At 40.4% G+C, this 22874-nt stretch overlaps 1 protein-coding gene across 4 annotated transcripts in view; it reads right to left on the minus strand.

Annotated features, from left to right (window-relative positions):
* Window positions 1-5690: 5690 nt before the first annotated feature.
* SPSB4 (splA/ryanodine receptor domain and SOCS box containing 4) overlaps window positions 5691-22874 on the minus strand; it is a 149988-nt gene continuing 132804 nt past the window's right edge. For all 4 annotated transcript variants that reach the window (XM_064721476.1, XM_064721475.1, XM_064721478.1 and 1 more), the window contains one exon: window positions 5691-7429. In XM_064721476.1, coding sequence (XP_064577546.1) covers window positions 7302-7429 — 128 coding nt within the window. In that variant the 3' untranslated portion in view covers window positions 5691-7301. The remainder of the gene's footprint in view (window positions 7430-22874) is intronic.

The raw sequence follows: 22874 nt of genomic DNA on the forward strand, positions 1-22874 counted from the left end.
CTAATGCTGTACTCTAAAAGCCAGACCAGCTTTCAGGATATGCAGGCTGAAGCTTTGATCCTCAAGGCAAAATACAGCTTCAAACTTGTGATGCAAGTTTAACTTGCACAAGTTAATCAATTATATCATCAAAGAGGTTTGTACCTGCAACACAGAGAGGGAAGATTCACTAAGTCATTAGAGAGAGGACAGGTGGGTTCAGCAGAACACACAGGAGCTGCTGGTGGCTCAGGAATGGGAAAATTATAACAGGGCACAGAACCAATATATTCATCAACTCTTAAGTTTCTGTGCAGTTTAAGAACTGTTAAAGTTTAAACAATTCTTTATCTGAATTTAACTTTGAAAACTGGTGTATGTATTTCAGTGAAACATTTCTGTGTCTGAAAGTGTCTCTTGAGTTTCATTCAGCTGGTCTCATAAAAGACATCATTTGACCCCTCCAATTTCTGTAATTATAGCAAGACCATAAAAATGTTTTGATTCAGTAAGGAAACTCACAAAAGAAAAAAATAACATTTTTTATATTTCTACAAATAAATTCCAAAACCATAAATCAAACAAAACTTTAAAGCCTTAACCAAAGATAATATAAATAAAAAGAGGGCATGATATAAAGTGTCCTTCCTTTTCCAAAGTCACAAAGTCTGGATCAGTTGTCTGATCCAGAAGGCTGGTATTTCAAAAGGATTAGAAGCATCTCCCCATGTCCAATGGGATGAACATGTTCAGAAAGTACATGTTTAGGAGATCTTTCTAGAGATATAAAGTTCTGGGGGGGGAAAAAAACCCAAACCATTTATTTCACTTTTAGTGCACAAGACACAACATACTGAGATAGGATGAATTCCTATCTCAGCTGTCCATTTATCATCAGTTATTTGACAATTAAAAACATTTGTTCCCACTTCTGTAGGGGATGGGAATACCAAGCAATGCAAGGAACCAGCCTCTCCAAATTGTTTTTTTCAGCTCAGATTCAGCAGGAAACTGGAAGTCACAGATCTCAAGGAGAAGGAAGTTTCTGTACTATAACTACAGATTTATTTCTCTTATTTTTATGAGAGTAATCACTGATAGTAAAGCTGTGTATAACATTCCTTAGTGGGTGAGGGTTAGTGATGTGAGAGCAACTGAAGCATGGAGTTTTAAACCTCAACATTAAGCAGCTCTATTATTAAAACTCATATTTATTCCGATCTTGTGCAATGCTCGGCTCATGACAGCTCACAGAACTTTGATCTAAAACAAATTCTTACTTTAAATACTGCTGATCCTTCTGAGAAGGCAAATTCAACTGGGCTAACAGAAGGGTGAAGGCCTTTTCCTGAGTGAGGCCCCAGTAGAAGAGTCAAGAGAAACTGCATATAAATAATGTTTAAACACACAAGACAAAAGGTGTATTAGCTGCAAATCAGAAATGGTCACTTATGTCTTTGTGTATATGTACAGAATGAGGCCATCTGGGGGAACTGACCTTAGTCACTGGACAGTTATTAAATTAAAAACTAATTAGGTCAGTTCAACAGCAAGCCACCAATGTGACATGTCCCAACATTCTTTGAGTGAGCTCTTGGAGTCATGAAGAGTGAAGATACTTCACCTTATGAATGCTTTCACCAAAGTGGATGGTGAGGAGAAGAATGAAAGTACAAGGTAGATTTTTATGAAGCTCAGCTTGGGAAACACAGCCTGAGTCTCACATACCAGTGAGGTAAAAGATGCAGGAAGATTAGAAATTATAGAATAAATTAACTGGGTGGTTTTATTTGTATAATGAAAATTAAGGTCAATGAAAAATTGGAAAAATTGGACTGCTGTCTTTGATGTACAGAGGAAATGGTAGAGGCAGGGGTGGAGGGAGAATCAGCATATAAGCAAGAACATGAAAGTTTCTGGCACAACTTGGAATTAATCTCAGAACTTCTCAAGGTCAATTTAATACTCAAAACATCCTTTCCTTTTCTAGATGGCTTTTTCCAATGGGGGTTTATTTATGCAATTAAATGGCAGGACTTGGGAAACACTGGTTTTGGTTTGGTTCATCTCTAGACAAGCCCTGATAGAATAGCTTAGAAGGACCTTATTAATTCCCAACAGTTAAAAGTTATCTCCAAATGAAGTAAAACTTCAGTCCCCTAAAAAATGTCACAGATACCTTTACTATGCTTGAGAAGTCATTTCCAAATGCATACACTGAAATTCTGGCCCCATGCCTTACAGTTGTTCACATTTTGCTACATAAGAAGCAGTGCGCTTGCCAAACTGATTTTCTCAGTAAAATGAGAAAAGGCTGAACCATTTTCCCATTAAAAATATTCACTAGTTTCCCAGGTATGTGTGCAGCAGTTTCTTTTGTCTCTGCTAATAAAGTCTAAAGATTTTCATCATTAGAATAGTGCATTTTGAAGTTAAGCTTGTAATTTGAATAACTCTGTAAAATACCTTTTTCTTCTTTAAAAATAGGTAAATATGGAGGAAAGTGACACAGGCACCACCGAGAAGAGAAGATCCTGATCTCAGCAAAGTGCCTCTGTGATGTTGGCCTGTCTCTGGGATTTGAAACTGGCAGTAGCATTTATCACACATGAGGACTGGCAGAAATAAAATAACACCTCATTTATGTGTTTTGTTTGCTTTTCCTTAGAAGTCTGAAGACATGTACCTTTTGTGGTGTAGGTTTCAAAAGGCAGAGAAACAGTACATGAAAATCCAACATACCTGTCTCCACTGTAAGCACCCCTAATCCATTTAAGTTGCTAAAAACATGAGCTCTGCTTTTACAGCTACTGTCACCTGCAGAGATCAGAGCCTACACAAACCTTACAAATTGTCACAGCTACACAAATGAAACTGCAAGTACCTGATCCTGACAGCTGTTTTAAACAGGATTTGCAGAGCTGCCTCCCAAGTGAAATGCAGCCCCATGTGAGCTCAGCCATCCATCACTGCTGCAGATGCTGCCTGGCACAGGAGCTGCCCCACACTGGGCTCTGCCAAGGGCTGGGCTCTCTCTGCCCAGGATGGAGCTGGTTTGGGTACCCCACATGTTCCTGCAGCAGTGCCAATGATGAGAGAGCAGCTGTGCTTTTTGCCCTGAAGTTAGTGAATTAAGGTCTAACAGGACAAGATGCGGAATTGGGTGCTATTATACACAACTGCAGAGCCCAGAGACATTCAGAGGCTTCAGAAGCCATCAGTGGCAGAGCCTTGGGATGTTAAGGCTGTGCAACAAAGGTTTAGTGGGGAAGATGCGTAAGCTTTAAACATCAACACCAAACACCTGATGGTGATGGAAGCATAAACAACTTTTCTTTATTCCTTTCCCCTCTGAATTTACTGGTACTCTATAGTGGGGCTAAAAAAAGAAAATAAGGCAAACACTATTCTCCTAAGCTCTGATCCTTTGTTCTCTGCCCCTGCCACAGTACACCTAAATTTGCTTTAACATACCTTCAGCAGGGTTCAGCTTTGCTGTAGATGTTTCCAAATGTTTCTATTCTAGACAATGCCTGCACAATACATTGAGGTCTTCTCTGAAGCAACAGCTGCTACCCTACGAAAAAATTAAAAACAGGACCTGGTGGGGCATCCGGGCTGGTGTGTCTTGTATATTTCCCATGGCTCTGTGTCTACAGAGAACATTTCCCAAGGAGGAAGGAGGTTTTTGGTGTCTTTTTGAAACAAGCAAACAAAACGATTTCCACTTTATGAACACCAGACATTCTTTTGAGATAAAGGGGAGTGGATAAAGATCCTACATGCCTTTAAGCATAGAGAATAAAATCCACTGAGATTGTAAAGGTTTAGAAATGGAAAATCATCACCAAGGAACCAAGAAGTCTGGCTCCCCCTCTGAATGCTGCTCTCAGCCTCAAGGAGACACATTTTTTCATTCAACTTTCTCACAGCGATCACCTAAGTACACTTGCCAGCATGTTTTGCCAAATTAGAGAAACTGCTGCAGAAACCATCTGCTTGACATTGCTTACATATAATAAAGTATGGCTCAACACAATGTGTTGGAAATGTTTGGGGATCTTTACATGGGAACCAAGGGCAGCAGTGCTGACTCAGGCAGATCTCCCGCTGATGTCAGTGGGAATTGCACCTGAATGAGCTCTCTGGAGCTGATACAGAGCTCGCTGTGCTGAGCTCCACTGACAGGAGAACATGTGGTTATAGTTTAACAATACCAACTGTAATGGAGATGAGAAGGAAACTTTATAGCATTTCTGGCTTGCTGCTCTTTTATAACTATCAAAAACACTTAAATGATCTGTACACGTCTGCTCTGTAACAGCTTTTCCAGCTTCAAGTGAACATTGAGAAACTGCTCCAAAGTTAGGTCCTACCTAAGCAAGAGTTCATCTGTTGATATAAAAACATGGACAGCAGAAAGACTACACATAAAGCCTAAAATAAAACTTCATGATTTCCCTACAGATTGTGTAGAGATAGCCAGGATAGAGATTCTGAGAAGTTTCAACTGATTTGGTTGAAGGAATGTAACAACTTTGTGTTTGACCCCTGATTTGGGCAAAAGCCGATGCGTGGCCACCTTATAAATCAATTCCCTCCTGAAGCAGATAGAGAACAACATCTGCATTCCAGTGAAGGGAGCCTGGAGAAGCAAAGTGAGGGACCCAGCACCCACGCTGGAGCTCACTGGCAGAGAGGAGACTCTTCCTGGTACCCTTGGTGAGGAGATTCTCTGACCACTTGTTTAGCCTCAATGCCTGATTCATCCTTACCTCTACTCCATGTTTCCTACAAACCCTCCTGGAAGAGAATCCACTTGCACGGGGATGCTTAGGAAGAACCTGAAATATCATTAATATTCTCCATGCTGCATTCTCATTACAAGGCTTCTGCAGACCAAGAAAAATGCATCAAACAGACTTTGGTCACCAAAAACATGGCCCTAGTACCATCTGAAGGAGTGTATCTACCATCCACAGAATCACATGTAACTAGGAAACAGTAAAATAATAAAATAGTCATTCGTGTAGAATTATAATTCCTCAGAAGACACTAACTGTTAGAAAAAATATTTGAAAGTTGAAATAAGGAAGTTTGCTATAGAGAAATCATCACAGAAGGGGCATCAACTAAAATTCCAAAACAACTGTAAAGCAATAAGGTCAATTAACATACAGGGGCACCACTAATTTATCTTACAATATCAATTCCCCCTTTACTGTAGCATTAAAAAGCTGTTGGTCTCGGTCAAGTGTAAGAACAGTTGTGTCCCTGCAGTTATTCAAAGGAACATGAAGTCTGTAGTTACACACAGCAGAACACTAATTTTAGGGAATGCTTACCTAACATGGACCTTGGTGCTACCAGAACTGCCATTCCTGAACAGCTACTTGCTTATGACAGATTACTTGACACACCTTTGTTCTGCCTTTTGTGTGAGTATTATACTTTTATAGCTCCTTCTTCCAATGTACCTACTGAGACAAAAGGTTTGTATGAAATATAGCAATCAGGAAAAGTAAGAAATGTGGATCACTGCTGTAGTTTCTTCCTCTTTGTAAGATTAAGGGAAGGAATGCAGTAGGTACCTCTCACCTTAAGTGAAATCAAGTCCAAAATAATTCCATGCTGAGGCTTACAGTTAAACCCAGACAATCAAATATTAGTTATTTAACTTCTGACATCCCTGTGTTACCTTGTCCTTGTTGCTTCCACTCTTGCTTGTGTTTCTGTATCTCCCATTTCTCCTGTCCAGCCGGAACTGTAATTCTGTTCCTGGGGTGGCAGAGCAGGGCAGCCATCTGTGGGGCAGCGCTTTTACCTGGATCATCAGTGCACAGCAGTCAGTCTCCAACCTGCCTCAAAAGCACCAAGTCCCAAAGCACAGCTTGGCATAGAAGTGAGGCTTTGTTCAGAGGAATCTGACCAGGATGGTGTTGAAAGCAAGAGCATGTCCATACTCAGGATGAGTGGGATAAATCCAGAATGGGACAGGTCACTGCCTGCCATGTCTCTCACTCAGGAGCCTACAGCAGCAATCCCACAGAAGAGCCAAACAGAAACATTTCCAAAGCTGCACAAGGAACTGAACTTCAACTCTGGCTAAGAGCAGTTTTAGCACTTCATCAAAGGAGATGGGAGTTTTACTTTGGACAGTAGACTTTATTAGAAATTTTCTCCTCATTCATCAGTAAATTCACATTAAAATATGCTGAAGGCAGCTCTGTCTAAACATTTGACGTTCTGCCCTAACAACAACTTCCAGTTTAAAAACTAGATTACTGATTCAGGCAGATAACTTGAAACATGTAAGAAAAACAAACAGAAAGCAGCATCTTAAAAAAAAAAGGGATGAGCCTGAAAAATGATGATACATTTGAGATGGAGCTGGGGAAAAAACCAGAATCAGTCACCCCAAGATGGGAAACAACTAAATGAGAACTCCAGACGCTAAACAGATAAATAAACATTATAACCACACATACATTAAAAAGAAAACAAAGTACTTAGAGTTCATACCACATAAAAATTATAAATTTGTTTAAAAAAAAGTGACAAGCTTCCTAAAATATGAATATCCTAAATTCTTGGGACAATGAACACTTTGTTATAAACTGCAGAACTTTGGAGGGACTAGATTTGGTCTTGAAAACAATGAACTGCACCTTACTGTTACCAAGTCTAGAAACTGATCTGACACATAAACCATTTGTTTCCTCTCATGTTTTTTAAAACCACATTCTCTTCTTTTAGACAATAATCTGGTTTTTTTTAAACATTAGAGCTTTTAGATATTATAGGCCTAATTAGATTGAGCACTGAACACGCAGAACTCTTAACAATTCTGCATACCAAGGTTAAAATATTTTTCAAGAATTACTGTCAAGACTTTTCCTTAGCTAATTTTTTTTTTTTTTTACTGAAGTAAAGTGTAGGAGAGAGAACAAAAAATGAAAATCATAATATTGAAAAATGGTCTGCCTGCAGGACACTGAATCTTGCAGGTCAGATTTTCTATTGGCATTTACCAGAAGCAACAAAGAAAAACCAATCAGTGTATGAGAGATGAGAATTATAGCCTTCAGGACTGTAAACACAAAAGGCAACAGGTAACACATGAACCTCAATCAAATCAATGTTTTCACATTCTTTAGTAGTCCCCCACAGTGATCTGCTTTCACTGGTTCAGAAAAAAATACATATATTAAAAATTAAATAACACTTCAGTGTCCATCACAAAGATTTATATTTTGCTGTAAACAATTTTCTGCCATTTGCATTGATGAAGTCCAATGTGAGGCCAGAGGGTTCTAGATTTCTTATTGGTACTGTAAATAATTTTTCAGAGACAGAGGCAAAGGTAGAATTTCTATGTCATGCAGGCGGTCTCTGCCAAGAGCAAAACGAATTGATCTTCGGCACAAGTCCATTAAAGGCAGGGGTTCCGCTGCAAAAACAGGAGAAAGAAAAGAAAACAAAGAGTTAATTTTTCAGCATCTCCATTTACAGACAATGTTTTGTTTATTAACAGAGATTCTGTATTCTGTTGTCAGTCACAAAGATAGCAATGGTATTGGGAAAACCTTTGTATCTTGAGGCAATTAAGATAATCAGTAGAAGTTAAGGCAGATTTTTCTACATTTCACCATAGTCAAGGGCTGCAAAGTTTCACACTGAGCTTCTTTATCTGTGAGGTTTAAATCAATAATGCCAAACCATTCTTCAGGTAGCTCTACCAAGTACAAGAAGTTGCTACATTTCCAGATCTCAAACAAGACAGGGAGTTTTTACTGTGTTTATAACACAACATTCATCATTTTGTGTTAACATGAACTACACTGGCAACTTCTGACCTTTACATCCCAGCTCCTTCTGCATCTTAGGAAATGGAAATGGCACTAGGGGTAACCAAACTTCTCAGCCAAAAGTGCTTTTCCTGCAACACTCTCTTAGCCTTTCTTTCTAGGAAGTCCTTTGGAAGAAAAAACTAAACAAAACACCCTCCAAAATCTAGAGGAAACATAACCTTTTCCTCTGTGAATAAATCAGTGGAGGAGGATTTGGCTGACTGGAAGGCAGAGTGTATGTTCCCATATGTATGCACACAAACACCCCCAAAATATATAAACAACATCTTCAGATGTCTGAAGTTTAATTTAATCAAAGTGAATTAAGTATCTGCCAGAAACGCCTCGCTGATAGCCTGGAGACCCAAACTCTGATCCCCAGCATCTCAAACCATCTCAGTCCTACATCCCATCCTGGCCTGCAAAGCCAGCACAGAACTGCAGGAACATCATAAAATTTCCACCTCATAGTAGCAAGAATCATCTCTGTGACGGCAGTTTTGGCAATGGAAATCCTTCTGCCACAGGAGCTGGAATAAAGCTGTGAAGTCCTGTACCAGTTACTGCTATCGTTAAGAATTCCAACCAGATGGATTTTGCGCACATGCTGGCTTAAATGGGTAAGAACTTAAAAAGATTACAGGAAACTTTTCTTCTTTACATGATAAAAGAGCAGTAACCTTAAAAATCTTACTAGCACTTTCAAATGGAGGGGAAAGAAGTATTGTGCCTATATTGCAATGATAACATTTTATAAACTTGACAGATTTCTTACAAGTGCTCAACACTGTACAGCACTCAGTGGTTTTATCCAGATGTGCTGTATGAGCCATGTGCAGATTTACACACACTGCCTAGAGGAAGGAGTCCCCTCATGGCAGAGGGGTGGAACCAGATGACCTTTAAGGTCCCTTTTAGGGACCATTCCATGACTTTATTCTATAATTCTGTGTTAATCCATCAATCTGTTAGCTAATACTTTTAAAACTACTTGGAACAAAAATCATTACAAAGCACAAAATACCCAGTTAAGGACTGGATTTATATGCTAAAATTGTCTGCTCTGGTGACACACCACCGACTTAATGGATTTTCCATCATTTATCCCAACATCACATTTGATTTGTGTCGCCCACAGTTCACTATGATATTTCCCCAAAGTGGCTGCAAAAAAGCTTAGAAAGCATTCTGAAAGACTAAAAGGTTTTTTAGCTTATAACCACTTCAGTGACTTGATATGGAGTCTACTTCTTGACAATACACCTCATTGATAATTTTACCTATTAAAAATTACACAATAAGAGCCCTCACATTCCATTAATAGAGCAACATTTTCTCTGTACAGGTGATCTTAGTTTTCATTTTTTTCCACAGCAGAATTATGGATGTTAAATCTTCAGGGATAAAGCTGTGAAATTCATTAACCAGGATTAATAAGCAGGAACAAAAATAGCTCATGAGTTCTGGGACACAGAATACAACACATCTTACAAGCCTTACACCATAAACAACAATTTTCTGAGTATCTTCCCACAATCTCTGAGGTCCCATTAGGAAGATATAAAATGAGCACGAGGAGTGTTTAAAGCCATTAACTGACCATGTGGTCTCTTTTTTTTTCCTAGACAAAGGAATATGTAAAATGTAACCATCTGTGCAGCCAGGCACAGTGTTAATCCCAAACTTCAAAACACAATTTAAGGAAAGGTTAAATTATTTTTCAAGCTTGAAATGCTAAATGAATGTCTCCTGTCTCACTTCTACAGGGAATTTTCAAATGCTGAAGAAAATGCCCTCAAGTGTTTGCAACAGCTGCTAAATTGCACATACTAAATGTGTTTTTGCAACTTGAAAATTGAACTATATTCTTTTTATTCTACCCAACAGCAGTTCAAACCTACAACAAATTCAGAACAGGTTAGTCCTACAATACTAAATAAAAATTATATTTTCTGGGGTGCTGCCTGTAAGAACTTGAGAAAAAATTGTAATAATAGCATTTTAAGTTAAAAGTGTTTGTAGCTGTGCATAGTCCTAAATGAATAAAAATTAATTCAGAAAAAGAAATAATCTTAGTTTTCAAACAGTTTATGGGACAAAGGTAGAACTCTTAAAATTAAAGCCTGGCAATTCTCAGGCAGTCTAACTTGACAGAACTATTATGAACCACTTGGTGTGTACCTTAATGCTGGCACTCCCTTTCCACCACATCTCACATCCTCACTACGTATTTCACAAAGCAGGAATCAAAGTGCCAGAGTAACTCAGTCCTTGCAGAGGGGAAAGGACTGGCTCAACCTGAGGATGTTGCCATGCCAGCACAAAACACTCCACATTCAAATGTTCAAACCATACTTCCAAAATGCTGTTTTCATTCGAGATCATAGAAATACTGCTGAGAACAGTCTGATAATGCAAGAGATGGGAAGATGAATACTCTGAAGACACATCGTTAGCTTTAACTTGGCTACAGAAAAAGCCTTTCCTTCACACCTTTAAGTATTTACCTTTGAAAAACTTTAAAATTCAGGGATATTAACTGTTTCTCAAAACATACCACTAATTTTCTCAGAACACACCACTAATTCTAATGCATATTAGGTGTACCAAGAGTTGTATTTTTAAAACAACCCCCAATGGATTGAAATTGAAACATTCAAGGCCCCCAGAAGAACCTGAACTAACAATTTTTCCAAAGTTATGTGAACTCAAATAAAGTCTTTGCCATTAGAGAGAAAAAAAAAAAAAAAAAAAAAGAGGAATGAATTGTTGAGCTGGAATGCAAAACTGCAAAGAAAACATGATTCACAAGAATGGCTCTTTGTACTAAATTCCCAACCAGGCTAAGAAACCCAAGGTGAGACACTGCAGGGCAGGGGAGCAAGCTCTGCACAGGAAACCCAGGAAACCCAGCGCTTCCTCTGGGCTGCAGCAGCACCCGGAGAGAAACTGCAGCCTTGGGAAACCCAGGCACCTTCCAGAACACCCTGCACCCAGTCCCCTCCTCACCCAAAGCTTGCTCTGAGACCCCTTCACCCAAAGGTAGCTCCTCATATCAGCCACATTACAGGAAAGTACTTCTCAAGAGACGAAAAAATGAATTTAAAAATACTGCTTAATTGACATGTCAGAGTTTAATTCCTGTGTCTCCCCTTTTGGCACCAGTTGTTTATAAAAGGCCCATTTGCAAACCCACCTTTCTAGACACTACAGTCACACCCAGGGGGACACTGTGGCAGCAGAGCCACAGCCACTCCTGTTACCCAGAGCTGCACTTCACCAACAGGGCCACAATATAGCTTAAATGGCAATTTAACATAGCAGCTAGTAACTTCAAAATCGCTTAAATATAGGTTTGGTTAATTACATTAATTAAAACAGCTATTGGGTAACTGTTGATTCAGCTATTGATTCAGCTGTTAATAACACAAAATAACTCTGTTATTATACATATAGATATAGTCATTCTAATGGTGTCACTGCTGGGTTAAGGACAAAGGCAAAGAAACGTTTGTAACCAGACACAACCCCGTGCTTGTGAGCATTCCTCCAGTGCACATACATTTTTGAGAGCAATTTGCACATCATTACCAGCTGAAAAGTTCATTTAGTTTTGGCAACCTGTAGTTATTTAACAATCTGGCACTCGAGCAAGGCTGCCTCCTCTCTGCAAACAGGCTTTTGTAGAGGAGATAAAGTCATCGAGCAGCTGATAACAGTAAATGTTATTAACTGCAATGTTACATGCGGCTCACACAAAAGAGCAGCTCTTAGCAGACAACACTTATTTGCCAAATGACAATACTATTTTTAAAAATAAATTTGTAAAGCTCTAACAGCACCTCATGTTCATGGTTTTCATTAATCTATAAAAAACGTATTTTTATCTCGTGTTATAAAAACAGATGACTGGGAGGGAGAACCACAATCAGCAAAATTAAAGCTGGGTCAACGACAAAGGAAGTTTTCATAAGAACTGACATCACCAGAACTTAAGAATTTATATTTTTTTTTAGTTATTTTAGATATATACCTAAGACACTGAGCTACCTTATATTTTTATAGTTTTGACCTTAAACTTATTAAAAAGCACTTAAATTCGGCAATCCATGTTAATGTTAACAATTGCTGAAAGGCACTTTTAAAGTCAGATTTAAAAAATAAAGCCAAAAACCAACAAAAACCTCAGTATTAGGAGACAGAGATATGATTGCACAACATTAAATAAGTGAGGGACATCTCTCTGGTCCTAACTTTGCTTTTATCAAAATGGATGAAGCCAGCTCATTAAGGAGCTGAAGCCACAGTGCCTCCAGAAAAGGAATGTGTGCAGAAATGCTGCATGCCTGGTGCACAGAGAGGAGCCTGGGGAGGAGGGAAAAGCAGGATGCCACTGCTCATATCCTGATGCCACTGCTTGTGTCCTGCCTGGTGTCATGGTTTAACATGGCCAAATGCCAGGCACTCACAAAAGTCATTGCTCAGCCTCTTCTGCTATAGATGAGCCTTCCCTGCCCACAAAACCCAGGCTGTCCCAAATCAACACAACTGGGCACAAGGTTTTCTTTATTTTCTGTACTTTCTGGCTATTGCCCTGTTCTCCTTCCTGCCTCCTCGTCTTTGCCTCTCTAAGTCAGCAGCACTGCAGCTCTGCCCAGCACTGCCTTTCATTGCTCCATTCTCACCTCATACTTTGCCAAGATCAGTGAGCACCATGACCTTCAGAGGGATGGTGTCCCCAGAGACTGATCCCTTGCCATGGAATGAGCTCCAAGATGGACACAAAGTCTTACACTGGGGCCTGGTGGGACTTCCACATCCAGAAAGTGGGAAGGGAAAGCTTCTCCATGGCTGATGTCTCCCTGCGCTGAGGGATAATCCTCTGTCCCCTACCAGGGCACCTGAGTGCCCACTGTACAGACTGCAACATGCTTTTCTTAAATTCTTTTTCCTCAATTTTCATCCTCCTGCTGTTATTAAGACACCTGCTAAGAGATAACATGGCCTAAGTGCTTCCATTAGGTGATTTAGAGTATGTAGAAATTTGTAACTACCATTTAATTATCGCACACAATAAGCACACAAATACATGTAAGCCAGGAGTTTTCCTTCCAACCTTTGTGTCAAAGTCTAATCATTGTTTTAATTTTACACAGTACAGGCCAAATTCTTTCCAACACATAATAGGGTACATAAATACAGCCCTTGTGACATATTTATGGCTTCCCTGATGCAACTGATGGAAAATTTGAGTTGTGTTCCTCGAATGGCACAATCTAGAGAGAGGAAATTGCAAATAATATATTAAAGAACACAGGCTATGACCAGCCATAAAAAATGCTAATAAATCTCCTAACAGCAATGGAAACTCGGACAAAGGATAACACTTATCTATTTTCCCCACAGATGTCTTTAAGCTCTGCAGCCCAAACCAGTGAAGCACCTTAGAATCCCATTTAAATCACGGTCCAGGCGATCCAGAGCAATGACCTCTCTGAAGAATTCTGCAATCCCAGAGGGCACGGTGTGATTTTCAGGAGAGCACTGACATTTTCCCCCAAGTCACAGGTTCATCCATCCCCCTGCCTCCCTCGGGCAGCCCCTTCCCAGCAGCTGCAGCTTTAGCAGCGTGTTCCAAAGCTCCCGGGTGGCAGATGGGAGATTCCGTGTTATCAGGCACGGCTGATAAGGAGACACTGTCTTCAGCAGCTGTCTGCCAGCACAAATAAAGCTTTGTGCTGTCCACACCCGCCCTTGCTTTTAGCAGGCACCGTGGGGAAGGTGAAATACATAAAACAACACAAACACCGCCCTGTAGTTGAGTTCACCCGCATCCCACAAAAATTCGGCACTTGAAATTTAATATGTTAAAGGGAGAGAGGAAGGCAAGAAAGCTTGAACAGAGGGAAGGACTCAAGGCTAACCCTCCCCCCCAGTCCTCCTCTGCATACCTTGGGCTGGGAAGGGAGAATTGGTTTACAGGTTTATCTTTTAAGTGTTAAATGCAGTTAAGGGCAGTTCAAAACTTGAATCAAGCAGCATTTAGCAAAATTAAGCTGAAAAAGCAGCAGTGGACAAGCAGATATTCTGCAACATCATTCCTTTCCAGTTAATGCTCTCCAGCTGTGCTTTCTTGAGAGGAAATGGTTGAAAAGCAGAACAGAATGAAAACAACCAAAACCGACCCCAAAGCCAGTGGCTGTTGCATACAAGTAGAGATATTATAAAAAAAGGCCTTATAAAATCAAGCCTTGCTGTGCTAAATTACCAGCCAGCCTGTTACTTCTTCTAAGTACAGCTAGCTAACTTCCCATGTGAAATATCATAAGAGTGAAAGCAGTTAACACAACAAGCTGTTCCAGTGAGAGAACCGTTTACACCTGTAATAACAAAAGATCTGTCCCCTGAGAATCTACAAAAGAAAAATGTAAACATCTGAGTAAAACAAAAAGTCTTAGCATGTACACACAAAATACCTTTTAGCCAATGAATTAAGTGGCAAGAAAACTACCAGCCAATCAAAGTTAAACACAAGCTCTGTAAAAACGATATAAATACAAGTTATGTGAATAAAAAATAAGCTTTTCTACACAAAGAAACCGAGTCCCTGCTTATTACTGCAATAAGTGGCCTCTTGTTATGAGTTGGATAAAGAATCTGTCCTTTAAGCACAAATACACAGCTCCATGCAATGTCTTTTTTGCAATTCAGAGCTTGAAATCTCCTGGGATGTAGACATACAAGACTCAGACAACTGATCTGACTCAGGAACACCAGAGCCTAAATACAATTAATTCAACACAGGCTTAAAATTCTCTCCTAAAGATTTCAATTTAGTAGGCTTGAACATAGGCCTAAACATTTATCATATTGGCTATAGGAGTGTTCTTAGAAAAGTAATTTTTGTCTGTGTACATTTGTAGGAAAGCTGTATTTATAGTCACACACATCTATACCTTCAGCAACCCCTCTGAGAAGCTCCTTGTGGTCTCTAATAGCTCTTACCCTCTAGGCAGGTTTATGATCCACCCAAAAAAGGGCCCTGACCCACCACATTTCATATGAAGAACAGGCACAGTACAAAGTCTGGCTCTGACCAAATCTACATGCACAGCTTACTGTGGAAACTCACCTGAAAATCTTCTTTTCTGAATTACAACTTCTAATTTAAATGTACATATGCATCATAATAATCAAATTTCCACCACCAAAATCAAGGGTATAGCTCTTATTTTAAAAGCTTTTACTACACTATTTCTACAGTTTAGATTACTAAATTGTACTGCTGTATCTGATTCAGAAACTGCAAAATAATCAGATAATAAGGAATTTTAACAGGAAACAAGTGGCTTTTTTTAAAAATGCAGCAAAATTGTGTAATATTTTTCCCCGCCATATCTCAATAAATTTGCACGGTGACAAAAAGCATAAGCAAAACCAGTGGCCACTTCCCTTCAGAAAGAGAGAGGACACATGAATTCATTCCCTATGTGCATCAGGAAAATGCAAATAAGGAGGACCGGCTGGAAAGATTTCCTTTCTGGCCTTGATTTGTTTGCTCTTCTCCTCCCCTCGGATATTTCCACATTTCAAGCTTTGCTCTTAAACACAATGTGAAGGTAAATTGGGACAGTTGCTTCAGTGATGATTTAAATGTTCTGTTCTAGCAAAGACACCAACAATTAATAGACACTCTTAAAACCAACAAACAAAACCATGTGCTTGACATCAGAGATGAGCCTAAGGCTCCTTCGCTCCTCCCTGATCAACCTTCCCCAAATTTACCACACTGAGAATGAAGATTTGGCTCTGATTAATCTGTAATGTATACTTTATAGCTTTTAATCTCAGAAATACATTTATCACCATTAAATTCAGTTTGTGTGCCAGCCCATAAAGAGAGGAGCTAAAATATATCAAGGTGAGAGAAGATTAAAGCTTGGATGAGAATTTCACTGAGTAGATGCACTGGAGTTCAAAGACAATGTTGTTCAGGGGTTATGGACAGATTTATAGAAAAAGTAATAACAGAAAAAGTTGAAGGAAAGTTCAAGATTCAAGGACAAACCACTGCAGACAACTATTGCAACAGGCACCTGCACACGGTGAGCAACATCCTGACTGAAATATGCTGAAACAATTCCCTGCATTTTATCTCTTCATGAGATGTGCTTCATAAATGAGCATATAAAATAGCACACACAGGTACACACCTGTAACTGCCTTTATGGCTGAGAACAAGTCCTTATTGCTCAGGAAAGGGGGGCAGGGAGTCAAAGATATTTTTGGTGAATCTCTTATAATTCCTTTAATTCATTTACACATTTCTGCCTTAATAGCATGACAGCAGATGAGGAGATTTCTTGGTGGGAAACCTAATCATACTGATTAAAATATCCTAAAATTCAAACTCGTACATTTTCACAGCTGTTCTTAACCATATTTTTTTATTTTGAGTTAGCTAATCAAGGATGAGAGGGGGAGAGGGAAAAGGGAAGAGAATGAATGAGAAGCATGCAAAAAACCAAAATGTTGGCACTATGTGCTGAACCCAGTGGGTCCCTGGTTGCCTGACTGCCCCCTCTGCCCTTCTCCCATTTGCCTCTTTTTTACCTGTTGCATTTTGTGTGACATATTCATTGTGTGGGACAGTGAAGTACTCCCTGTCACCTTTTCTTTACTGTGCCCAGCATGCTGGAACCTCAGCACAATTTCTCCACCCTACCACACTGAGATAACAGAAATAACACACCCTCATTCAACATTTCCACTGCTTACAGCTCCTTTCTCAGCTGGAACCTCTCACAATAGTTTCCTGTGTGCCTGTTTAGTATTACACCAAAGTTGTTTACCCTAGTTAGCAATTAAATTGATTCAAAGCATCTTTTGCACCACACTTTAAAGTTTTGCCATATTGACAGGGTAACAGAACTGATGACTCACCTACTTATATTAGTACAGATTGTGCTGAGCTGTTTAAGACAATTAATATTTGACTACATTCCTCATATCATTGTTACATGACATTTTCTCAACTACTTCAATTTAAATTACCCAGAGGCTCCAACATATGCAGATTTTCTCAAACCAAGCGAAAAAATTACAGCAGCATGTCATTTAAATTTTAATGCAGTTGTATACAAGCTAATGATCTCTAGTGGAGATTTACAAACAATAGACCTGACTCATGACTTTATTATTCTAGTTTTGGTATTAACAGAATTACATTGGAATAAATCTGGAGCCCTGAAGTTGCAATTAAGCTCAAAATAATGAATTTGATCCCATTAGTTTAGTACCATTTATATTTTGGACTTGTTGAAAGTGATTTTTTTTCTTAAGCACCATAATCTTCACCAACAGTAAATGGGTGCTGGAGATGATCTGAATTATTTTCATACTGAATTTAAGATTCATTATTGTTCCTGGCATGCAAACACAGCTGATGCTCTCTGAACACATTTCTAAAGCATTCAGTTTGAATACAAATACACTCTCACAGCACAGAGCACGCAGGGCTGTCTCCACTCACCATTGTGCAGGTCTCAATCACAAACTCTTGTTACCATCTTTCAACTCTGGCAAAGTTCTGTCTGAAATATCACACCCCTCTACCCCACCTCCAAGCAGCACTCCTGCCATGTCATCTTACAAACCCATTTTCTGAGAAATATGAGTGTGGAAAGAGGATTTCCATATTATGCACTCTACAGCCACTGTATGAGATGTGTTATCAGCTCCCAAGATTTTGAAGCACCAGCACAAATCCAGTGACAGGATGGGAGAGATGAGAGGCTAGGTGGGCTACAGAGTGGTTTGCCCACTGAAGTGACTTTTCTTGTTCCTAGGCATGTAGGGTAGGGGGTTATAGCATGAAGACAAACATTAAAACTCACAGAAATAGCCCCTGGAATTTCACACAGGATTCCTAGAATCTGATAGCTAACTCGAGTTTTCCACTCACTGAATTTCTTCACCTCTAGGGCAGCATCACTGAGCAAAACTTTCCTGTACTTGGCCCTTCTGGGTACCTGGACAGCAGGAGCCTCTCTGAGCTGCCTTCTCTGGCCAGGACAGCTGAAAGGGGGGTGGCAGCTGGGATGGACCTGCTGCCATTCTCCAACCATCCTTCAAGCCTGCTCCTATACATTGCTTAATATACTTTGAGAACTCAGCCTGCAGGGCAGTATCACTCACACCTTCTCCCTGTCCTCTGCAGCCCACCAGATCCAGCCAACACATTTCCTTGGGATCTCCCAAACTCTGCACTATGACCCTCCCTCCCCCAGGGGTGCTCACTTGTTGTTCCAATGAATTCAGGCACAAAGGGGAGGGCAAGGAATGACCACAGGGACATTAACCCCAGCCCTCTCCTCCTCACACATCTCCCAGCTTCACACTTGGTCCTTCTGTCCCCACTCATGATTTTAGGGCCACCATCTGCACAGGACCCCCAGGTGTAAGAGCAGGAGGAGAAGAGGAGAAAGCCAGGAACAGCTGAAGCCCTGAGTGCTGTGGCTGTGCTCTGGGGTTATTGCTTCTCACTGATTCATTCAGCAAACACACCCTGTCCATAAACAGCCTGTTCCAGCTCGGTCTGCCCAGCTGCCAGCTGGCAGCAGATGCACAGGTGTAAATGAAAGCATCATCTGGCCTGCAGGAAAGCTATTATGAACAAAGATTTATCTAGAATTTCAGGTCCCAAAGTCAATCTGTGAGGCTGGCAATTAAAAAAGGCATCTGGGAACAACAAAGCAAAGCTGAGCAATTCACCCACCTCTTTCATGTACTTGCACACCTGATTTCTTTAGGAAAGGGAATCTCATCCACCCACTAATACAGCTGATAGCAAATAAAAAACTAAAATGAAAGAAACTGAATATGTATGAAAAACCTTATCACAGTTTCTACATGTTTGTGTTTTCACATTCCTGAAGGCATTCAGGCAGGAGCTGGAGGCACTCAGCTCACTATTAACATGTGTGTGTGATTAATATCACAGAAAAAAACCCATTTCTAGAATTCAACCTGAGCAGATGTGCAATAATTTCTTAATACAAAATATAAACTGTTTTCAATATTGTTTTATCTCCAATAGGGTTTGTTTTATGATCTGTGCATTAGTAAATAGGCAGCTAACAGTTTTCTACAGTGAGTTAATGCAAGCCCACACTGAGGTACCACAATTAATGACTTTGTTCATTACAGTGCCAAGCAGACAGCACAGCTTACTGAACACAATGAGGCTACTTCCAGCCCCTACAACAGGGATGGGGTTTTTATATTTTATTTACAGTTTAGAATATCAAATTTAAACTTAATGTGTAAGTTCTGCAATGGGAATAATAGTTGAGACTTCTGTTTTAGTTTTTTTTTTCAGGTACTGGAGTATCAATTTGATGCTAAATTTCCACTGTGTTTTAATAGATTCTGGACAGACTCCTTAACTATCAGCCTCATATTTTATCTTCTGACCTATTAGACCATTTGTCTTATTTTCTGTCTTATCAGCTGGCTTCTTCCCTATCTTCTCATCTCCTACTCTCAAACTGTCACTCAGTGAACTGGAGTTTAAAAAGAAAATGCTCTTCTACCTATGGGTAGAAGGGAAACATCAGGTAGAGAGCATTTTACTTGTTTTATGTAAAAATCTAGGTGATATGGGTGCAACAGATGAAATGCTAAATTATAAGCCTAAATTCTTTCAAATGGTACTTAGTCCAAAACACAACTCTCCCAATTCAGAATTGCACAGAGCACAAAAGAAGGCTTCCCACAGAATTCCTTCTGCTCCCTGGCGACTCAGCCTTTCTGACTCTACAGCACTGTCAGCAAAGCCAAAGGGATTTTTGCCAGGGTAAATACTGCTAAATGGGGTCCCCCATCCATATATATTTCACTTTATCTCTGCTGCCAAGTCCTTTCTGATTGCCAAGTCAATCTGCCTGTAAGATTAACTGGATTATTCTTCCCAAGCACTCAGAGTTTTGAGATAAACACTGGCTCCTCGGGCACAGGAACATGCCCAGGCCATTCTGATGTCTTGGATATTTCTTAACTAATGAAGTTAATCATGTAGACAATGACTGAGCAAAAAGCTACACAGAGCTTTCCAAAACCACCCTTCTCAGGGGTGGGAACAGCCAACCAGAGCAGACTTCCTGGGGAGCATTCCAAACCCATCCTCTAAACCCATGGCATTAGTTGGTTGTTTACTTTGGATTTGCTTTTACTCAGGAGGAGAGACCAAGACCTCCTGCTCGTTTTACATCTTATTCAACCATACAGAGAATCAAACCCACAAACCCAAACTGCAGTAAAGCAGTAATGGGAGAAACAGGATGTATCCCACTTGCCAGAGTGCTGAGACCTGGTTTGCATCGCTTGTCCTTTCAAAAATCAGAAAAAAAATCTTCAATAAGAAGGACTAACACATCAAGGAAGGTGCTTTCCCCTTCAGAGCTGGGAGACAGCAGCAAAAACCAAAGGGGCACCAGAGGAAAGAGAACTGGGCTGAGTTTATCCTTCCAAGCACCTTCCAGCTCAAGAGGTGATGAGTAAAGAAGGGCAGTGCCCATCCAGATACCTCCCTGGGAACTCAAAATGCAGCTCTGTGTGTGCTGCAGTGACAGAGGAGACCTGGAGCCCTCCACAGCCTGTCCCTCCTGCTTTCCTCTGCAGACATTCCCAGGGAGGCAGGGCATGCTTCCTCCTGCTGACCCCTGCCTGGGAAGGTGGAGAGAGCAGGGGACTCCTAATGGACAAAGACAAAAGCAATTTGGGAGTGGCCAGCACCACACCAAGATCAGTGTTAAAACGTCAATGAACAAAGGGAAATTAAAGGCTTTCCTTTCTCTGTGCTTCTATTCAGTGCATTACTTTCATCATCTCTGCTTGACATATTTGAATGCTGATGTCATGAATTTCATATTCTGAACAAAATATTTTTATTATATATACTGTAATTTTATTTACTGACACAAAATGAGAATTCTGGGCTTTGGATATTTGGAATCTTGGTAGCAATTGAAATATGCATTTCACTGTCTCTCAGGTAACTTTCCAGATTAGTCAAAAGGGCAATGTTTTAAGTTTTTCCTTTTCTGAAGTATCTTCCAAAGACAAAAGCAGGACTGTATATTATTCCTCACTGCCTCTTCCTTGGTAGGTAACATCAATTAAAACTGACCTTCCAGGATGTTCTCCTCTTCAAAACAACAAAGCCAAATGACAATTCTTCAAAACTCCTGGACCCTTCTCCCATTCAGCTTTGAACAAGAACTTCTCTGCATGGACACAAACAAACTTCATAGAGAGCAACTTGTGTCACTGCCTGAGGGTCTCACAGGAAAGCAACACTCACCCTGCAGCAACAGGAGACCACAGCCCTTCCAAGCAGATTTCCAGTGTGGACCAGGGCTGGGACATTGTGTTTGTAACCTTCCAGCACCATGTGAACACACTTCCAACAAAAACCATTTCATGCACTTCTCTCTTAGAAACATCCCATATTATTTTAGAAGCCAGTTGTGCATGATACTTGTAATTTCATCAAATTCATGCCTAGGATGATCCATATGGATTTAGCAATTACCACTGACAGAAAAGGTCTCAGAATTTTGCTTGTTCCAAACCTGTCTGTTCCTCTTCAGCTGTTGCTCAGTAGCCACAGCAGGACTGATTCCTTGCTTTCAATTATTCCCCAAGTATGCAAAGCTCAATTAATTTTATGTACATTTCTCCTTATGGACTTTACCCAGTTTTGGTGAGAGATCCAGCTTGTTGCCATGCTCTTGGCAGCAGGGATACAGTTCCTCCCTGAGCTAAACTGTGCCACTCCCCACCAGAATTCCAACCATGCCCAGGACTTGTGGTTCCTCTTAGGACAAGTCCACCAGAGGGGGAAAGGAGAGGAATGGGAGAGGATTTATCAAAAGTAAAAAAAATATTTAGAGAAAAAGTACTTCAGAGCAAGCCTACACAAATTTCTGTCTTCCCTAAGGCCCCAATGCCTGGAGACCCCTCAGGTGCTGATGGCTCCCTACAGACATTTCAGTGCTTTTCTAAATAGCTACTGCCTGTTTCCTTCCTGAAAACCCATTGCAGAGTTTGGCATTTGTTTTTCCACTGACTATCCAGGCCAAAGCTGCAGTTCAGAGAAAATGAAGGCCAACATCAGCATGTAGACAGGTCAACCCCAAAATTATTTTTGGCTGACAGGTAGCAATGATGACACCTGCCATGCTTTGGCTTTCCTGTTTCCCCAAAGCACACCTCCTGGGCAGCATGGCCCTTTAGACACACCAGTATTACAACAAATACCCGGCTAATATACAGCTACACCCATTGCCATCCAGATGGAACATGTCCATAATGAATTTCCAACCCATTACTAAAACCTTAGTAATTAAATTTGAAAATTAAACTAATTATATGTGCATGCACAGAGTAATCTAGAGCCCACGAAGTAGGGGAGTTGAAAGAATGACAAAGAAAGCAAAAAGTAAGCAAAGCAGCAGCTCTCTGGAGCCTCCAGCTCTTCTGAGGATTCCTCTGTGCAAGCTGTGCTCTGCAGATCTAACATGGGGTATGGTCTTAACCCTGCAGAATCTCACTAAAACTGACTACTGGAAGCACTCAGCCAAGTGTTTGGGAAGCTCAGAAGAATGTAAAATTAAAAACTGTTAACTGAAATTTAAATGATGATTATTCCCCCACAGTGCTGTAAATTCATTTGTTTTTCCAATGTAATAAATAGCATGACCCCCTGCATCTACCATTTGTGAGAATTTCAAACATCACTGCACAACCCTGAAGTCTATCTGATAGGGCAAAATAGCACTGCTCATGCAAAGCCAGAACAGTTTAAATCTTATGCAGGTCTTTACCCCTCGGTTTCAGGAGCAGCAATTTAAATTTCTAGTTGCACCTCTGTGACTCTGTTTTCTCCAAGGAGAAAAAGGCCATTTCCTACTGCTCCTCTATGAACTGTGGGCAGTGCAGGGAGCCCCAGCCAGGCAGCAGTGCCAGCCACCCTGCTCAGCT

The sequence above is a fragment of the Zonotrichia leucophrys genome, chromosome 9 (genome assembly GCF_028769735.1).
Source record: "Zonotrichia leucophrys gambelii isolate GWCS_2022_RI chromosome 9, RI_Zleu_2.0, whole genome shotgun sequence".
Classification (NCBI taxonomy): Eukaryota; Metazoa; Chordata; class Aves; order Passeriformes; family Passerellidae; genus Zonotrichia; species Zonotrichia leucophrys.